General features: G+C 38.0%; 4 protein-coding genes across 4 annotated transcripts; 2 read left to right on the forward strand and 2 right to left on the reverse strand.

Moving 5' to 3' along the window:
• Positions 1-132: 132 nt before the first annotated feature.
• On the reverse strand, positions 133-6,737 carry LOC103830191 (importin beta-like SAD2 homolog). Its single transcript, XM_009105931.3, has 22 exons — positions 6,346-6,737; positions 6,131-6,263; positions 5,961-6,048; positions 5,692-5,841; positions 5,138-5,300; positions 4,871-5,055; positions 4,602-4,775; positions 4,019-4,164; positions 3,818-3,941; positions 3,550-3,730; positions 3,183-3,342; positions 3,030-3,071; positions 2,790-2,908; positions 2,504-2,702; positions 2,218-2,349; positions 2,013-2,116; positions 1,725-1,904; positions 1,451-1,590; positions 1,201-1,340; positions 982-1,121; positions 784-910; positions 133-703 (listed from the first exon to the last, which is right to left on the reverse strand). The coding sequence occupies exons 1-22, from the start codon at positions 6,436-6,438 to the stop codon at positions 540-542; spliced, it is 3,084 nt and encodes a 1,027-aa protein (XP_009104179.2). The 5' UTR covers positions 6,439-6,737; the 3' UTR covers positions 133-539.
• A 297-nt stretch (positions 6,738-7,034) lies between these two features.
• TT12 (protein DETOXIFICATION 41) lies at positions 7,035-10,859 on the forward strand. The gene is made up of 8 exons (XM_009105932.3): positions 7,035-8,526; positions 9,020-9,564; positions 9,646-9,732; positions 9,798-9,854; positions 9,937-10,175; positions 10,253-10,371; positions 10,466-10,552; positions 10,625-10,859. The coding sequence occupies exons 1-8, from the start codon at positions 8,209-8,211 to the stop codon at positions 10,694-10,696; spliced, it is 1,524 nt and encodes a 507-aa protein (XP_009104180.1). The 5' UTR covers positions 7,035-8,208; the 3' UTR covers positions 10,697-10,859.
• An 865-nt stretch (positions 10,860-11,724) lies between these two features.
• On the reverse strand, positions 11,725-14,631 carry LOC103830193 (polyamine oxidase 3). The gene is made up of 10 exons (XM_009105933.3): positions 14,302-14,631; positions 13,876-13,994; positions 13,693-13,781; positions 13,494-13,607; positions 13,316-13,403; positions 13,132-13,217; positions 12,936-13,038; positions 12,752-12,849; positions 12,240-12,669; positions 11,725-12,171 (listed from the first exon to the last, which is right to left on the reverse strand). The coding sequence occupies exons 1-10, from the start codon at positions 14,342-14,344 to the stop codon at positions 11,872-11,874; spliced, it is 1,470 nt and encodes a 489-aa protein (XP_009104181.1). The 5' UTR covers positions 14,345-14,631; the 3' UTR covers positions 11,725-11,871.
• Positions 14,632-14,941: 310 nt separating this feature from the next.
• Positions 14,942-19,733, forward strand: LOC103830194 (aspartic proteinase nepenthesin-2). The gene has a single exon (XM_009105934.3). It carries the CDS (start codon positions 17,861-17,863, stop codon positions 19,508-19,510), a length of 1,650 nt encoding a protein of 549 aa, XP_009104182.1. The 5' UTR covers positions 14,942-17,860; the 3' UTR covers positions 19,511-19,733.
• Positions 19,734-19,917: the final 184 nt, after the last annotated feature.

The raw sequence follows: 19,917 nt of genomic DNA on the forward strand, positions 1-19,917 counted from the left end.
ATCTGATCAGTTCACAAATTCCAGACCAGGAAGAAAATTGATCATTTGATTCAGTTAACAAATCAACTAAGATAAATTAATCATTTGATTTCAAATCAGACAATAGAGATGAGGAAATGTGACAAACATAAATGATAAACAAACAAACAAACAATGCTTTTATTCTTTCTTAATATATGCCTCCAATCCCAATAGGAGAACATAGAAACCCCTCCAGAGGGTTTATCTGTTCTGTCTGAAAATGGAAAATAAAATAAGCAGCAATAAATTTGGTCTTTTTTTTTTTGTTTTGGTCTTTTGGATGATCAAAACCAAAAACAAAAAGAGAGGAAATGATGATGAAATGCAAAACTGGAGATGGCAGAGATTGATATCTCTGAGACATGATGGATGATGAGTGATTGAGAGTCGACCAGACTCACCTAGATAAGCCTCTCTACTTTTTCTTTAGGATAAAAAGGCTTACATGCAGCCAAACGGAATATAGAATGAGAGCTACTTCGATTGGCTTTTTGTCAAGGACTGAGCCCATGAAGAAATCAGGAAGCAGCTGTTGAAGAAGATTGCTTCTCAAGTTGCTCTTTTTGAATCTCAGCTCTTCTCTGCTCTGTGTGCTGAGCGATATTGTTTGCGAGTCCTTGGTAGTGCGGATCTAGTGTCTGCGTAAGGCTTTGGAACCTGAGCGAGTCCGATGCTTGCATTGCTAATAAGAAAAACAGAAAGGAAATCAGAAGATAATTAATATACCATACCATGTATTGCAGATATCAATATCTCTTGTACCTGTGACTGCATCCATAAAGAGTATGAAAGGATCCACTTCATCAATTGGAGTGTCTAATTCCTCGTCGTCGCTAAAATCATCGTCCGAGAAGTCATCATCATCGCTGTAAGAGCGGAAGTCCTTTGCCTACAAAGGAAGCGACCTCAGTGAGCTACTACACTTATAAGCACAGTGATACCTTTCTCAGGAAGACAAACCTGTGCTGCTAATTTTCGGAGTGTACTTCCATCAGTTTCATCTGGATTCTCGTCATCTCCCTCATCATCTTCATCATCTGTCTGAAAGTCATCCATGTTGTCGTCATCTTCATCTTCTTCCTCTTCTGCCTTTGCAGCTTCTGTTACACACATGTTCATAGAGGCATATCAGTGAAGTTTTATTATTAAAGAAAATGAGAGAGTGAAAAAGGAACTGACCAGTAAGTTGATCCTTGTATGCCACTAAAAGCTCGAGAAGAGCCCTGAATACGGGTGGCAAGACTTCTCCAGGTAATTGACCAGCAGGAAGACATAGAAGTGATGTCAAACCCAATATGCAAACTTTCTTACCATGTTCTCTGCATGAGAAGCAAGGAAGATTGTTTATCTTGAAGAAGATTGTTTATCTTGAAAGAAATGTGAGGTGAAGATAGAGAGATAAGAGGTTACACAGATTAGATTCACTTACCTCTTGAAGTTAGCATGCACACCACTCTTCTTCTTTTCTTGCAGCATGCGCAGCCATATAGTCAAAATTTCCGTTGCGAAACCGAAGCGTTGCAATATGCCAAGTGCTAACGGGGCATTGTAGTAAAAGGTATTTGCAATCTGCACAAAGGGTGTCAGAGCAATACATTCAGCGGTTATTGCCAATCAGGAAATAAATACTCTGTGAGAGGCATCTCAACCAAAGCAGCAATTAGATCTCCGAAGCACAATTTAACTACGGCTACTTTGCTTACCACTTCAATCAGAAGACACTTGAAGGACGATTTCTCAGCACCTCGTAGCCGATCTAATGTGATTCTCAGGTAAGGCTCCACCCACTGATCCACCTGGCCCTTACAAGTCTGAAGCACAATCCCTATTAGCTTCGGAGCTGGCACAAGGTCACTTTCATCAATATTTTTGTTCGCCATAAACTGTCATGGGAAAGAATTAACATATTAGAACATGTGTATGGCCGGAGGGAAAAAGACGTCAGCATCAAGTGTTTCATTCATTTATGAGTAAATGTATAGTGAGCTTACCAAAGAGACCACACTCCAAAGACTTTGCTGGTAATCTGGTTCCTTGCAAGTGAGATAACGCTCAGTCCCCCTGGTTATGTAGTTGTGCAGAGGGACCAGTATATCTAAGGAAATTCAAAAGAACGATCCAAGAAAAAGAGCAAAAATAAGAAAAAAGAATGAAAGTTTATGATTAAAAAAAAAACAGAAACGGGAAGTTTCATACTTGGGAAGAAGTCAATAGCCCAATCCACGAGTCCTTGCATCATTAAAGGCCATAGACTCCACATTTCCAGTGATATCGTAGGTGAAAAAGTAGTAATATATGAGACGATCTCAAGAACCTCTTCAAAAACATCTGGCCATAAGAAAAAATATGGATGAATCACCAAGTTTAGATCAAGATCTACAAGTTACATAAACCCCAATGCATCTAATATAACGCATTCAAAGGAACCCAATAAATAATTAACAACTCCAAATATATGGTGTCTCTGAAACATTATGAATACCTTGACCATCGGTTGTCAGCATTTTACGCATTATTGGCAGCAACTGTGGTTCAATCTGACCATAGAGATGAGGAAGACTACTGATAGATTCAAGAATTGTACTGATGGCACGAAGACATCCCACTGCAGCCAATGCACCAGTATCATCAGTTTCATCATCACCGTTGTCACTGTCAATACACCTCCAGAATGCACTGGCCTGGAAGTTCATTCAAGAGAACATGGTTAATAGTGCCAATCGAAAATTAATACTCAAAGTGGGGACACAACAAAAATACTATCTTACCAAGTTCTGGCACAAACCCAGAGCATAAGGAGAAATCTCCTCTCCAAACTTATACACGATAGTTTCTAACGTAAAAGCAAGATCTTCGTTTTCAACTTCATTCATTAGCTTGAAAAATTCTGCAAAGCATAAGTCCGTGACGATTATTTCAGTTGATTAACATGATGTTAGGTTTTAGCTTTTGAATGAAGTAGAATGGGAGCAATTATAACTATCAGCAGAATTATTATAAAAGTGTACCGTCAAGAAGTTGAGGCAGAAGTGGGCGGATCTCATCTAAATCTGCAGGACATCAATTCACTTGAATTAATACTAATGCACGTTACATGGTGAAGGGCGGGGAAATCTTAAGAAGAGACAGAAACCTATTTTTCTGGTGGTGCCAATACTTACTTTTGCAGGCTTCAATGAATGAACGCAAAGCAAAAACTGAGTCCACCCGAACAGGAAGTTCAGGATCACGCATTCCAGAGATAACACAATGCAATGCCTTCGAAAAGTTGGTTTGGTCTGAGAAATTAATGTTGGCGTACTGCCCTGCAACCCACGCAGCCTACAAAGAAGATAGAATTTGAGAAATAAGCTTAACAAGATGCAGCATCCATGTGACGAACGTAATATGGGTGAGTTGCATCAATATTTACAAAACACAGGTTGCTATGTCCAGAAAGATAAGGATGAACACAAAATTTAGTCGCAAAATCTTCAATGATAACAACATCTAAGCAGAAGCAGGTATATCAAAAACAGTCAGTAAAACCTTGGCTCTAAGATGACCAGCCGGGCTGCTAAATTCAGGAAAAACATGTCGGACTAACATATTCTCCAGCTCAGATTTGTAGGGTTCAGTTTGCCTCAGTTTATCACAAAGTGTCCCAACAGCAAGCAGAGCACCATCCTTTTGGCGATAGGGCTTTTGTTCTAGAGGTGCTTCATCGTATCTTAAACAACGAAACAAAGTAATTATATCATGTCGCAATTATATAATTAGACCCTTCGCAAAATGTTTACACAAAGTTTGAAGGTACCTCGTAAAAGTGCCCACGATGAACTGTATAAATTTTGGGAAGTTGTCTTTCCCACGCTTTCTAACTAACTCAGTCACAAAGTCCATAGATGCAGTCCGGGGACTGTACAGATCTTCAATTATATCTGTAGAGCAAGTAAAGATATTATTAAAAAAAAAGAGGAATGATTAGAATTATCCAAACAAGACGACAGGAACATACCATAACCCTTCCTCACATACTCATGTGGGTCTTCTTCCCAAAGCATTTGATCATTATCATTGAAGCACATTAGAGGGAATATTACTTCAAATAGTAGAACATCAAGGTGGGGCTGAAGTAAGCTGTACATGCTATTCTTCGGGATACTGCAGAGACACAACAAGTCAATATAAAATCTCGTACTTCACACATGACAAAGGAATTCAAATACAGATAAAGCATTTATCAGTTTTCAAGGAGAAAATAGAAACTGCAAGTCTGCACTAAAAATTCTACCCACAATTCCAAGACTCTAAAGGTAAAATTTAGTGGTACAAAATGTCGAACTCTTAGGTGAACATTTTTTTTTGTATTTCTAAATATGGCTCTGATGACAGTTGTGAGAAAAGGTATGAAATTCTAACCAAAGATTTCTCAAACAAGGAAAAAATATTATCATCTAAAAAACTCTTAAATAAAGCCAAAAAGATCCTTTCCCAGGAACTTCAGATGCAATAAATTAGTTCAATAGATCCAGAGTACCCATATCTAAATAAATTTCTAAAGATGATCAAAAGTATGTACGCCATAGAGAATATCCGACCTGTTGCTTAGATATTGAAGAATTAGGTTGATGACTCTGTCAGGAAGATAATCACCAATACGAATGGCATTCAACAATTTCAAGTGGCACTCCAATATCTTAGCCGCGTAGTTCATCTGAAACATTTGGGCGAAGGCTTTGTTGTCTGGATTCTGAAGTTTCATATCTCCAAACCTATTACAGGTTTTTTAAACAGTTTATTTGAAGGCAAATGAAAAAAAGGTGTCAAGGTTGTAAGTTAATAGATAGGTTTTCATGGTCCTGCATACCGAGTGTACAGCCTGTTTAATATGTGAGCAACCCACTTCTTGGTCTTCCACCAACCCCATGACTTCCTAAGCTCAGGGTCTTCAGGCTGACCTTCCACGGGAACAGGACGTTCCAAAATGTTTAGGAACAGAACCATCCAAGCATTAAAAAAGGTTGGATCAAACAATGGTCTCGGAAGCTCCAGCTGTATAGAACAAGGATAAAAAAGATATATATTATTAAACCTCATCACATATTCCCTAATGTCCACATGATGTAGGACTTACATAAATACATGACCAGAATATCTTGCAGATAAGCTTGATATGGTCTGCCACTTCAAGAGAAGGATTTTCGATATGGATAAGCTTATTGAATATATTCAAAAGATGTGGAAATGTCTCCTCGACAACTCTGTAAATGGGTGCCCTGTCTTCATCTGACTTAAACCTGTAAACAGAGAGTCAAAATTAACGAAAGGACTTATTTTTATCTAGAAAAACAAAAGCTGTTGCCCTGATGTTGAATATGATAACTGATACTCTCAACTTTTCGTGGTAAACAGTATCCACCCACCCCACAGAGATATGTCACCCCAACTAACCTAAATGTGGATTTTTTTTTCTACCAGCTACTACTGATAATGATACCACGCTTTGTAAGTTCAAGAATGGGAAGTTGGGAACATAAGCAAGAGCCAAGAGACGGGTACAGAACTGAGCAGCCTTTTCGGACACCAGATGGGAGGTAAAGAGCAGTGACAAAGAGGTGTAATTCATAACCACATCGTCATTGCGGGTCAATCAGATTCATAACATAAGTAAAAATGAAGCAGACTAACTCATATTTTGAAGATAGAATCCGCAACACAAACAAGGCTCCATAAACTTGTTGATCTTGCAAGTTGTGCTTCACCCAGTCCAGGAGATGAGGCCATTGCTCAGGGTAGTCAGCGTAAATCATTGTCTTCAAGCACTCTCCCATTTGCACTCTGCATCACCAATAATAAAAAAAGCTAGAATAAGGACCAACAAACACAAGCACAAAGGTTGAAGTACAAAGAAAGGGCACTGTGTTAATGAATGCTGCCAGGTGTACAATAACTGCTACCTCAAAATAGGAGGAAGTTGAGAGACATAAACAAGAATCTGGTCCCTGACAACATTCTTATCACTTGGCAAGATTTTGCTCTGATCACCTGCATAACAAGGAATGGATTACAAGTTTCAATCTTTCAAAGAAACTAACATAAAAAAAAACAAAAGAAAAGATTAAATTACCAGAATGAGGAACCCAATGCTTAGCGATGAAATTCTTGAAATGGATACAAGCAGCTTGGCGTACAGCGGGGTCACATCCACCATCCACCACAATTTGCAAAACCCTTATCAGATGCTGCGGAGTGTGCTGAATCTGCAAACATCGAAAAGTAAACCGTTATAGCCTATGTATAACCGATGATTGCTCGTTGACCAGAGTCGAATCAAAGTCAAACCTGATCAAGGCTCTGCTCAGCTGCTTTACGGTCGTTTGGATTGGGGCTGCAAGCAGCCGCAGCTATGATTACCGCAAGTCTAGACGGATCCATCGGTTTCGGAAAAATTCAGAAACCGATTCTCCCAGAAACAATCGGTGTGTCGCGAATTTTGAGGTCGTAGGTCGTCTTCTCCGGTGGAAATCGAAGAGACGAGAGTCAAAATCGAAGAGGAAGACGAGCGAGCGAGAGAGAGAGAGTGGTCTAGGGTTTTATGATTGGTCTAGTCTGGTCTGGTCTGGTCTGGTGTAAGGTAAGATTCTCTCGCACGCGCGTGGTAATTAGTGAAAATATATCCCACGTGAGACACGACACGATGCACCATACAACCCCAGACTCTAGTCACCTCTTTTCTTCACGCTTTACTAGCGATGGACTCTTCATTTATTTTTATTTTGTCTTATAGAAGACAAAATTTTAAATAGAACTAATTAATTTACATCTCATTTAACTATTTTATCCTCGTGTGTAATTCTTTGATAATTATATTAAAAATGAAATTGTGATATCCTAAATACAAATTTATAATTCATTATTTTCATGCATGACTATTGAGAAATTATACATGTATAAAGAAGATATATATAGTTAATACATTGATATTTTCATTAAACAATTAGCTACATGGATAAAGTATCAAAATGACATTTATCATTAAAATTATATACTTCATATTTAAGGGGGAAATTGGTATATTATACACTCGATAGCTAATGCAATATAATTTATTAAATTTTGATATAGTGGGAAAGTTTATTATGAAATTATTAGAAAATGTTGGCAAAAAAAGAAGAAGAAATTATTAGAAAATAAAACGCTTTTAATAATTGGTGGAAATAATGAGTAATCTTCTGAGTTTGGTGGGTCACCCGACCTAATAGACAACTCATTGATTTCATCTTACGTCATGGACAGCTCATCCAATGCGAATAATTTCTTTTATTTTTAGATTTATCGTGTATATTTACAGTTGGGCCTCGCGAGCAAAGCAGTAATGGGTTCATACGACGTTTGTGGGCCACATTTCTGAAAAGGGTTTCAGTTCCTTTTTTTAGTTCATTATTATTACTCGTATCTCTATTATTGGCAAGTGGTAGTACAACTATGGTAACATGTTAAAAAAAAGTTTGGTAAAAGGTAACATGTTAAATTGTGTTATGGAGAAACTAATTGTGTTCATAAAAAAAGGAGAAACTATATATTAATCACTCATAAACTTCATTAATTAAACTCAATCAGATACAAACGATCTATCCTTTTCATTAAACGAATATGTCCTTTTCGTTAGTTAAACTCAGTCCGATACAAAACAATATATCTTTTTCAGTAGTTAAACTTCATTAATCACTATCTTTTATCATTTTCTTGACAATTATCTACGTGTAAAACACTATTTCTTCACCCATTTAATTTAGAGGATGTACAAAGGTTGAGACTAGCAGTTGGATCTATATTCATAATCGTTGACGAACATTAGGTATCAACAACAACTCTTTTTTTTTTCTTTTCATGCAAGTATAATTCGTTTTATACCTTGCCACATATTAATTCGTTCGATATGATTAGTTTCTCAATCTAGTATAAATGTTTTTTTTTTTTTTGCTTAAAATCTAGTATAAATGTTTAGGTGGTAACAAGAGAATGGTTGTTACAGTAGACACCAAAGTATCAGACCAAACAGTCATGAAACATCTAAACCGTCAATTATATTTTTCATCAACGACTCGAACCTTCAACATATAACCAAAACAAACATTCGTAATATAATTCACGAATTGTCTATAACTAACAGAAGAGAAAAAAAAAAAAAAAAAAAAGAGGACCATGAGCTCCACAGAGACATACGAGCCGCTATTGAGACGGCTCCACTCAGACTCGCAGATCACCGAACGTTCTTCACCGGAGATAGAAGAGTTTCTCGGCCGTGGTCGATCCACGGTGACGCCACGGTGGTGGCTAAGGCTGTTTGTGTGGGAGTCAAAGCTTCTATGGAAGCTCTCTGGAGCCTCTATTGTCGTCTCTGTGCTGAACTACATGCTCAGCTTCGTCACCGTAATGTTCACCGGCCATCTTGGTTCTCTTGAGCTCGCCGGCGCTTCCATTGCCACCGTCGGTATCCAAGGCCTCGCTTACGGTATCATGGTACGCACTACGTACAGAGAAACACTTTGGTCCATATAATATACTTCCATACAATGCTGCCTCCAAATTATTTCTATATAGTTTCCAGACAAATATTAACAGAATATTTAAAAGATGAAAATAAGTTTATAAGATTATTAATCGATCTATATATTTATTGTTCCTAAATTTAAAATATAATAAACTTTTAAAAAATGTTTAGAACTTTTTCGTATCTACCATCCCAAAATGTTTTAATATCACTTTATTTTTCACTCTATAATAGAATAAAAATAAATTTAATCTATAAATAGATTAGTTAATTTTTTGTTCATCATTCTATTTTTTAATCTAGAATATAGAGTGAATCTTTACGGTAAAACTCAACTTACTCTATACTGCAAGAAAAGATAGAGTGAATCATTGTATATGGTCTAATACTAGCTATTTTGGTTCGGTTTATCTTCTTTATCACTCCTAGTTTGTAACATTTTTATTTGATCAAATTGACTAGTTGGGAATGGCGAGCGCGGTACAGACAGTGTGTGGTCAAGCGTACGGCGCAAGACAGTACTCATCAATGGGAATAATCTGCCAACGAGCCATGGTCTTGCACCTCGCAGCTGCGGTCCTCCTCACGTTCCTCTACTGGTACTCTGGTCCCATTCTAAAGGCAATGGGCCAAACCGTAGCCATCGCACACGAGGGTCAGGTCTTTGCGCGTGGGATGATTCCTCAGATCTACGCCTTCGCTCTCGCTTGCCCTATGCAGAGGTTCCTCCAGGCTCAGAACATAGTCAACCCTTTGGCTTACATGTCTTTAGGAGTTTTCTTGCTCCACACGTTACTCACGTGGCTTGTAACCAACGTGTTGGATTTTGGCTTGCTCGGTGCGGCTTTGATTCTGAGTTTCTCGTGGTGGCTGCTCGCTGCTGTGAACGGTTTGTATATCGTGATGAGCCCGAATTGTAGGGAGACTTGGACCGGGTTTTCAGCTAGGGCTCTTACAGGGATTTGGCCTTACTTGAAGCTCACGGTAGCTTCAGCAGTCATGCTATGGTATTTGTCTATTAATCTAAACCGGATAAATCTCTGGTTTAATGAAAGCTGAAACTAATTTTGAAATGAAAAAATCTGTAGTTTGGAGATATGGTACAACCAAGGGCTAGTGATTATCTCCGGTTTGCTCACCAATCCCACAATTTCCTTAGATGCAATTTCGATTTGGTAATATTTTCACCCAAACTTGAATCTCAACGGTTATATGTTAACCCGGTTTAGTGGTTTTGCAGCATGTACTACTTGAACTGGGATATGCAGTTCATGCTTGGTCTAAGTGCAGCAATCAGGTCTTAACCAAAACACAAAAACAGCATGCAGTTTTTTTATTTAACTTACCCCTTTGACGTTTTGTGTTATTTTCGTTAAAAGTGTCCGTGTGAGCAACGAGCTAGGAGCTGGAAATCCACGAGTGGCTAAGTTATCAGTGGTGGTGGTGAACATCACGACAGTTCTCATTAGCTTACTCCTCTGTATCGTGGTGCTTGTGTTCCGTGTCGGTCTAAGCAAAGCCTTCACCAGCGACAAAGAAGTTATAGTGGCAGTCTCTGACCTCTTTCCTCTCCTCGCAGTTTCGATTTTTTTAAATGGAATCCAACCTATTCTCTCTGGTAAAAACACACAAATGAGACCAGTTTCTTGATTAATCTTTGTTCTTTGGATTAAACTTTGTGACATTTGAAAAAAGGGGTTGCTATTGGAAGTGGGTGGCAAGCAGTGGTGGCTTATGTGAATCTTGTTACTTACTATGTCATTGGTCTTCCTATTGGCTGTGTACTTGGCTTCAAAACAAGTCTTGGAGTTGCTGTATAATCTCTCTCTCTCTCTCTCTCTCTCTTGCTCTCTTTCTCTTCCTTTTGATTTGTATATATGATAAGATTTGGGAGACACTTCATTACAGGGGATCTGGTGGGGAATGATTGCAGGAGTCATACTTCAAACCATAACTTTGATTGTTCTTACACTTAGAACTAACTGGACTTCCGAGGTAAAACACTCAAAAATTTCTCTTTTTCTCTAGTCCAAAGTGATCTTACATTTAACTATGCATTTGTTGCAGGTGGAAAATGCAGCTCATAGGTTGAAAGCTTCAGCAAATGAGAGTCAAGAGATGGCCACCGAAGGAGTTTAAAAATAACAGCAACATCAACTATGTTATTGTCTCCTCTGTTTTGGTGGCAAGAGCTATGAAATAAATAATCTTTTGTCTCTTAGTATTCAGTACAACATTTCTTTTTGTTAACTATAATGGACAAACTACAATGTCCTCCTCTACAAAATCTTTATTTCGGCTTTAGATGATTTCAAACATAAAAATTTCTCCTAGTTTTCATAAGCCCACAAGTTCTTCATATTCATCCTCCTCATCATTACAGACATCATCATTATCATCATCATCATCATCATCAGATCGGTGGACATCAGAAAGAATTGTTGTTGTCTCATTTCTAAGACCAGTAAGTTATTTACCTTCCTCTAGCTCATCTTGAGTTGAAGCCAATGACAAAAGCACATTCTTAGCTTTCTGATCAGATGGTACTTCCTTGGGGACAGTATCCCCATACAGACAACTCTGAACCGGTTCTGGATTTTAACACCAACATTGATGATGTTGTTTCCTCTGGCTGACACAAAGACGAAGACAGAGTGAGACTTTCAAAAACTTTTAGTAACATAACAACTAACAAGGATATGGTTTGAGGTAAATGAAGATAAACCACTTAAGGATACAGCTTAAGCTTATATAATCGATTGAACTAAACGAAGTCTAGCACGGTTTTTTCTCAGAAATTCGTAAAGGCGCTCCCTTATTTAATAGAACTTCTACAACTGTCAATGAAAGACGAAACACATTCTAGAACAGAAGCAACTCCAGAACCTAACCAAACTGAGAGCTGTTCGAAAAGGTTAGGAAGTAGATATGAAAGAGAAAAGGAAACCTGTGATTACTTGATCGAACTGAGACAAAGGGCTACTTCAAAGTTTTGATTTTTAATTTTCTAACTCAAAATTTTATTTAGCCACAATGTTGCAGGCGGGGTTTCATGGGGCATGCAGATAATTACACAAATGACAATCGCATTCTACATATGTTGCTGATGTGAAAGAACACAGAAGAGGAACAGCGACTCGTTTTGAAGAGTCAGAAAGACACAGAAAGATGAATAACACATTGCTCAGTTGAGTTTTGAGTTAACGAAGAAGTCTCATAAACTTTATAAAGTTGTATATCACATGAAATCATAAAACCCAAATCTAACATTGTTCCCACCATAAGACAACGAGAAAACAAATCCTTGTGTTAAATTACATACGGGATATAAGAAGCGGGACAGAGGCAGGAGCTTCCTCTTCAATCTCATGCTCGAGCTCTCCATAACGCTCAAGCACGCGCATCCTGCAGTCCTCAGCAGCTAACAATCCCGTTGAATAAGCACCGTGTACTGACCCTGGGTAGCTCGTGCTAGTAGCTTCCCCAGCAAAGAATAGATTATCCAATGGCACTCTCAGTCTCTCGTAGAGGTCGTGAGGTTTGTTCACTATGTCATAGCTATATGATCCCAATGAATTGATGTCTGATCCCCACCTTGATACCAAATAATGTATCTGCCAAAAAGAAAAAAAAAATCATTAGCAAACTATATAGAGACTTAGGGGGAGAGATAGGTTAGTACCGGTGAAGATGCATCAGGAAGAATCTTCTGGAGTTGAGAGAAAGCAAATTTCGCAGCTGATTCGTCAGACATCTTCTCAATGTCTCTAGCGAGCTGACCAGCCGGCATGTAGACAAGAACAGGGTGGTTTGTGGCTTTATGCAGGTTCAAGAAATAACTGCATCCGTAGGAGGTTTCTGCAACCACTCCTAGAAACTCAACGTTTGGCCAAAACACATTGTCAAAGTTCAATATGATCTTGTTCTCGATTCCTACACCGAGGTCGTTGATAGCTTCTTGTTTCCAGTCTGGTAGCTTTGGTTCGAATTCTATAGTTCCTGACTTTAGGACGCCAAGAGGAAGTGCAATGACTGCAGCATCTGCAGCAAACGTGTCTCCTTTCTCTGTAGTCACTTTCACTCCATTGTAGCGCCTGACAATCTTGTTAACCCTGACAGAAACAAAAGACAGCAAAAGGTTTAGCTGCAGGCTCGGGAAACCGTGGAAACTACTTTGACAAAGGAATCTTTTACCTGTGGTTTAGTCGAATATCAAGACCTTTCGAAAGAGTGTTGATGACAGGACGATACCCTCTAACCATAAGACCATGTCCACCAGGCAACAGTTCCTCCTGTGAATGTTTTTAACTGGACATGTTAAAAATCTAAACATACCTCAACCACTAAACCGAGGACAGATTGCAATTTAGTTACTAACCTGGTCCCAACACTTTGCTGAGATGGTTTCAGCGTCAGCAGCAAACCATCCTTCCATGCGGCACAAGTACCACTGAAGTACATTATGTGCAATCCCCTCCAACCTAGAAATCAAAAAAAAAAACAAAATTTGAGCACACAACAAATAGTAATGACAATAATTAAAGCAGTTAGTTGTAGACTATATGTTTACATACCTCAGTTCAGGTGATCTCTTGAATACAATAGAAAAGGCTTGAGATATTGACATGTCTTCAAACTGCTCATCCCTGACTTTACAGATCTGCATTTGTGAAACCAGTATATAATAAACAAAAGACAAGCAGAAACTAGAAACAAAACAGTAGAGAAACTAGACATTAAGTACACACACACACATACCTCTTCTAGAATGTGCTCAAAAGTTTCGCCAACCTTTGTCACCAGCTCTTGAGGAACTTGGTTACCAGCTTTATCGAATAGAGCATAACTGCACAAAACAGAATCACACCGTGAGTGAGTCTAAAAAAGCTAGACGACTAACTAATAACTATATCTGGAAATTTTCAGAATTGCACACCTCTCAAGATCGTGGTCATACAAGACAGAATTGTCACCGCTAGTACGATAAAGAGGCAATCCTAATCTCCCAATGACTGCAGCTAGAGGATTCTCTTTACAAACACCATGCAACCTATCACAGAACCGAAGCTGACTAGTTAGCATCAATGACAAAAGATCCAAAACATGAAACAGTGATAAAGAGTCATGATTTTTACCAAGATGCACCCAAATCAACAGGAAAACCGAAAGAGTAATCAGTGTGAACTCGTCCACCAATCCTGTCACGAGACTCCAATAACACAACCTGAAAACCAAAGAACACAAAGTATTAATATTCCTTCCTCGTCACAACATTGTAAGCTTAAAGGCTTGCATTGCACTGAATCGTGTTTACAAACCTGAAAGGAAGCATCTTGAAGAGTGCGAGCAGCCGCAATACCAGCCATACCAGCTCCAATAAGTATCACTGAAGGTGTTCTCTTCTTCTTCATTCTCTCCAAGGTTGAGACAGAAGTATCTGAAAACACCATATGCAACAGTTCAGAGCCTATAAGAAGCTTAAACCCTTTTAAAAAAAATCTTACAGAACACAACAGAGTAAATGAGTAATCAAAACAAATAAAAGCTAAATTCTTCACAGACTTAAACCAAAAAAAAAAGACAACAAAGAAAGGTTGAGAAGTAACACAAATAACATATGCAACGGCTCAGGGCCCAAGAGGCTTAAACCCATAAAAAGACAATTCTTACAGAACACAATCTAAACAAGACAAAAGCTAAATTCTTGACAGACATCATTATTACACAAGGACTAAAGGATCTACCTTTATTCAGCTGAGGAGGATCAGTTTTGCCTTCGGACGCCATGAATCAACAATGCTCAGCGATTCAATTACTACTACTATTAAGCGATAAAGGATCTAGTGATTTCTGCTCGAAAATAAAGAGCGAAATTGGCAATTGAGGAGAAACACTAAGGATTGAGATCAGAAGATACGTCGTCGTATTGGAGTAGTAGCTTGAAATCGAAGAATATGCAAAGCTCTGTCTTCCAAACAGTTTCATGCGATTCCTGAGTTATATAGAGATCCGGCGACGATCAGATTCGAATGCGCGAAAAACACTCAGAAGATCATAGAAAGAGAGCTAGAGAGAAAGAAAGAGAGGTTAAGGAGTCGCAGATTATTTTATCTATTTATTTATTTTGTCGTGTTTGTTTGAGATTGCTGATGTGTAATAAGCCCAATGGTTGGACTATTTAATCTTATATTATACGTTTTTCGCCGAACTTTTAATTTTGTGAATAAGATAGAGACTCATACACGCTCGAGTATATATTGTAGGATAAACTCGCTCTGGTTGTAAGACACGTGCCACCATAGGAGGATAAAGTCGGTGATTTTGTAGACACCGGCCAAATAACTTGGGGGAACTGAAAAGCGAGTTGGGTAAATCACGTTAGCGTTTTCGGTTTTCTTTTCTCGCGTTTGCGCTGGAAAGCCCGTTAGAGTATCTTTCTAGACCCAACTCAGCCTATATATTCTGTTTTAAGCCTTTCAGATTCATCAACTAAATAATGTTGATGCTTACTAGTTACTACTCATCCAAATATAAAACAGAATGGATCCATGTATCCTCGTGTTGGCAACACTTAATTGATGTCATTAAACTGTATAATTAAGTTCTATCGCGAGTCAGCTCATTTAACTCATGATCTAGATGATATGAATTCGAGTTTACATATTAAAACTCATAAAACTAGTTGAGTTGAGATAGCTCATTGAAAACCCGAACTCACTATCAAAATGTTAGGGATATCAAAATGAGTTATACTTCATGAGCTGACTAGTCCAATTCGATTTTTCATGAACATAATCTCTATTTTAGGCTCATTTAATAAATGAATTTAATGATCGAGTTTAAATTAGATCACAAGTTATATGAACGATATATAATGAACATAAACTAACTCATGAGCTTTGTCATTTTTATATTTATAATTTATATATATTGGATAACTTTTTCTTATGTAAAAAATGATAATTTCTATATTTATCATATTTATCTTCTAAAATTAAAATCTAAAACCAAATATTTTAAAAAGATAATTTCTGTATTAATCACATTTATGTTGTAAAATTAGAATATAAAACATAAATAAGTAGTATAGAACTTATACTTTTAAAAACTATTTATAACTTTTTAAAAGAAAGAAAATAGAAACTATCATGTTTTAGAAATAATGAATGAGCTAAATTTCTTGCAAAGGTAGATCACGCAAAATAAAAACATAATACTAATCGCAAAGCGAGCTAGTTCACCCATGTAATTGTCTGTAGTTGCACAAAAAAAATGTTCAGTAAAATCAATCAGAAAAGGCCCAAACACTAGTAGTAGCAGCTTTTACATTCTGAAGATATGTTACTGGGCTTTGTCTTAAGGGCCGAAAAACCCTAGTCCTATAAAGAACCGTTCTGAAACCTTCAGGCTGCGGTGGCGGCGATGCAGGTAGACGGGTTAGCGGCGGAGTGTAGAAGGGTTAAAAGGCTAGAAGCGGCGGAGAAGTATGTGGATAAAAAATAAATCAACCTGAGGGGAACATGATGTCCTTCCGTTATTTTATAGTTTTCAATCTGAATTTCAATTCCGCCGCTCGCTTTTTCTTGCTTCTACCACCGCTGTTCCCGTCGCTCATATCTGCTACGCTGCCGACCTTATGATGATCAGTTCTGAAGGTCCATAACCATAACAAGCTTCTTCTCAAAAGTTCATAGGTACTTAGCTAAGGATTTCAATAGTTTTGTGTCTTTTTTGAAATTCTTGGATTTGTGAAATTAGTTGACTCTTTCACGAGTTTGACCTTTTCCTGTTTTTATTTATTTCATGCGTGTAATTTAAATAAAACATGCTTGAATTTCATACGAATTATAAATTAATGTTCTGCAAGATATTTTCATGAGAAACAAATAATAATAAAAGTAGAATGTTTTTTTTTCGTCCAATAAAAATTGATGAAAGTCAAAATCAAATCATTTTGTTCTGTTTTTTATACTATATTTGTTTGTATTGACTTGGAATAGTGTTTACAATGAAAAGTATCAAATTTTTCTCCGGTCAACTTCTATCTTCGTACGTTTCTTGCGATGTTAAATGTATTTTACGATGGTTATTAGATGTAAGTTGTGATCAGTGCTAATTAGCCGAATTAGAAAGCTAGTAACGTTTTTTTTTGTGTTGAGTGATTCTCTTACTCTATAATATAATACTATTGTGATTATAAATTCAAGTTGATTTGTTTTGATACTAGGGTAATTTTTGTTTTCGATTTCTTTTTTGGTTTTCAGTAAATCTATAAATTATTGTAAGTAGACATTTATTTGGTTGGTCAAAGTCAAAGAGCTTCAAAGAGAACGTAAAGGACTCGTCTCTTGCAGTCAAGTCGTTAACTACATAAAACTCGAGCTAATTTAAAATGGATCTCTAAATTGAATAGTATGGTTGTAAGTTATCACCGGTCAACTTTAACGTCTTTGATTGATACTATAATTAGTTTAATCCACACTTAAGAGTCCATAATGCGTTATTTGCTAACTATATTATAGTCTCACGTCTATTTTATTTTAACATGCGTCACAAAAAAGGTAGTAGATCAATAGTAGTTGATATGTAGCGACTAACGACTTTTTCTTCTCAAAGATAATCTAATTGTTTGGTATGGCGGTCAAACTAGTATTTTTCAACAGATTTGTTACTAAAATGAAATTTCAAAGCTCTACTTTTTAATTTTAGCATTTTTGATTAGTAGGTCAAGATTTTTAATGATGTCCTAATATCCCCAATCAAATTCTGTTTAGTGACAAATAAAATAGAATATAATTCTAGTGGGTTTAGGTTTTCTTATTTTTTTATAAGATAGCTTTGTATATGATAAACCAAGTTTAATATAATATGTTTAAACAGAAAAAGAACAAAGAACATGTTTTATTCGAAGAACCATTCCACAAACTCCCTTCATTGTAATTGTTACCGCTCTTCCTTCCCTTCCATGTTTGGTCCTTAAGTATGAAACCGCGTGAAGAAGAAGAAGACTTTGGTCAACAATTATCAACTATTATTTTATTTTCCCTAATCTAACTTCACCAGATCCTTACTGCTCTTTGCCCTTCTCTCTAACTCTAAGCTCATTCTCTCTTCTATTCCTTTTTTTTTTGATAATAAACTCTCTTCTAATTCCTTCAGAATCAAATTCTCACAACCTATCAAATCTCACCAAAAGTTTATATTTTTATCAAAAAGAAGACAACTTCTGCATCTGCACTTTTTTCATTTCACGACAGAGCTTCACCTTTGTCGGAGATTTTACCTTCTCAGGCACACCTCCTAATGTTGTCCAAGCAAAGTTTCATTCTTTGTCTTGTTTTCTTCTCCATCACAGCCTTTTCCGGCGACTCCAGAGCCCTCGCCGGGAACAATGAGCAGAAGAAGAACATCTCCGGCTTTTCCGGGTTTGACTTCCCGAATCCGATGCGCTTCGGTTCCGTTTCTTCTTCCACAAGCGACGACTGCGGTTTCTCTACCCCGGAGAAGAAACCCACCAAGGAAACGACCAGAGAAAACAAGAACAAGACCGTGAAGTTTCACTTAAAGCGCCGACAAGCAACGACCAAGCAAGAAACAGACAAGACAACAACAACAAATCCAGTTCTTGAGCTCCAAATCAAAGATCTCACTAGAATCCAGATGCTTCACATAAGAGTCTTGGAGAAGAAGAACCAAAACACTGTCTCCAAACCTCACAAACCTCACAAACAGAACAAGAACAAGAAGAAGGAAGCTGTCACCTCTCCGGTGGTTTCTTCTCCGGTGGAGGAGGAGAAGCCTGGTCAGCTCGTGGCTACTCTCGAGTCCGGTATGTCTCTCGGTTCAGGAGAGTACTTCATGGACGTGTTGGTCGGTTCACCACCAAAACACTTCTCCTTGATCCTCGACACTGGAAGCGACCTAAACTGGATCCAATGCTTACCCTGCTACGACTGTTTCCAGCAAAACGGTGCGTTTTACGACCCAACAACCTCTTCCTCTTTCAAGAACATAACTTGCAACGACCCAAGATGTAACCTAGTCTCATCGCCCGACCCTCCAAAGCCCTGTAAATCAGATAACCAACCGTGTCCTTATTACTACTGGTACGGAGACAGCTCCAACACTACCGGAGACTTCGCCGTCGAGACTTTCACCGTTAACCTCACCACCAACGGAGGGAGCTCTGAGCTGTATAACGTTGAGAACATGATGTTTGGTTGTGGTCATTGGAATAGAGGTCTCTTCCACGGTGCTGCAGGGTTGCTTGGTTTAGGGAGAGGCCCGCTCTCGTTCTCATCTCAGCTTCAGTCTCTTTATGGACACTCCTTCTCTTACTGCCTTGTCGATAGAAACAGCGACGCAAACGTTAGCAGCAAGCTGATATTCGGTGAAGACAAGGACTTGCTAAGCCACCCGAATCTGAACTTCACGTCCTTTGTCGCTGCGAAAGAGAATCTCGTGGAAACGTTCTACTACGTGCAGATCAAGTCCATACTAGTCGCGGGGCAAGCGGTGAACATACCTGAAGAAACATGGAACATCTCATCAGACGGTGGTGGAGGAACCATCATTGACTCAGGTACAACGTTGAGTTACTTCGCTGAGCCTGCTTATGAGATAATCAAGAACAAGATTGCTGAGGAAGTGAAAGGGAAGTACCCTGTGTATAGAGACTTCCCGGTCTTAGACCCTTGCTTCAATGTCTCTGGTGTAGATAACGTTCAGCTTCCTGAGCTTGGGATTGAGTTTGCAGACGGTGCGGTTTGGAACTTCCCCACAGAGAACTCTTTTATTTGGTTGAATGAAGATTTGGTCTGCTTGGCGATTCTTGGAACTCCAAAGTCAGCGTTTTCCATTATTGGAAACTATCAGCAGCAGAACTTTCATGTACTGTATGATACCAAGAGGTCCAGGCTCGGATTTGCACCCACAAAATGTGCAGATATATAATGACCTTGTTGAGTTCAGATAAAAGTCTATTAAAGCAACTGTACACACAAGAAAGGTAGCAACAAGGAGGAACAGATTCTTTTTCTCTTTGATATTTATTTCATTCTTTAGGATAATATTCCTTTTCTTTCAATAATGTTATTGCTGTAGAACAAAGTTCATATCTCTCTAATGTACTGATTCAACACTCAATTTCTGAATACAAGTGTGTTATTGTTGCTTGCTTGGTATGTGCATTATCACGAGATCTATAGTCTAACATTTATGAGAAAACAAGAACCAGAGATAACCTCTACAATCACCAAAGGCCTGTACTAGTCCTAAAATGGAATAAGGACTCAACTTTAGGATTTTTTTTTTTTTTGTAACAGACTCAACTTTAGGATAAAGCTTTGGTTTAGTAGAAA

This window comes from Brassica rapa, chromosome A07 (genome assembly GCF_000309985.2).
Source record: "Brassica rapa cultivar Chiifu-401-42 chromosome A07, CAAS_Brap_v3.01, whole genome shotgun sequence".
NCBI classification, from domain to species: Eukaryota; Viridiplantae; Streptophyta; class Magnoliopsida; order Brassicales; family Brassicaceae; genus Brassica; species Brassica rapa.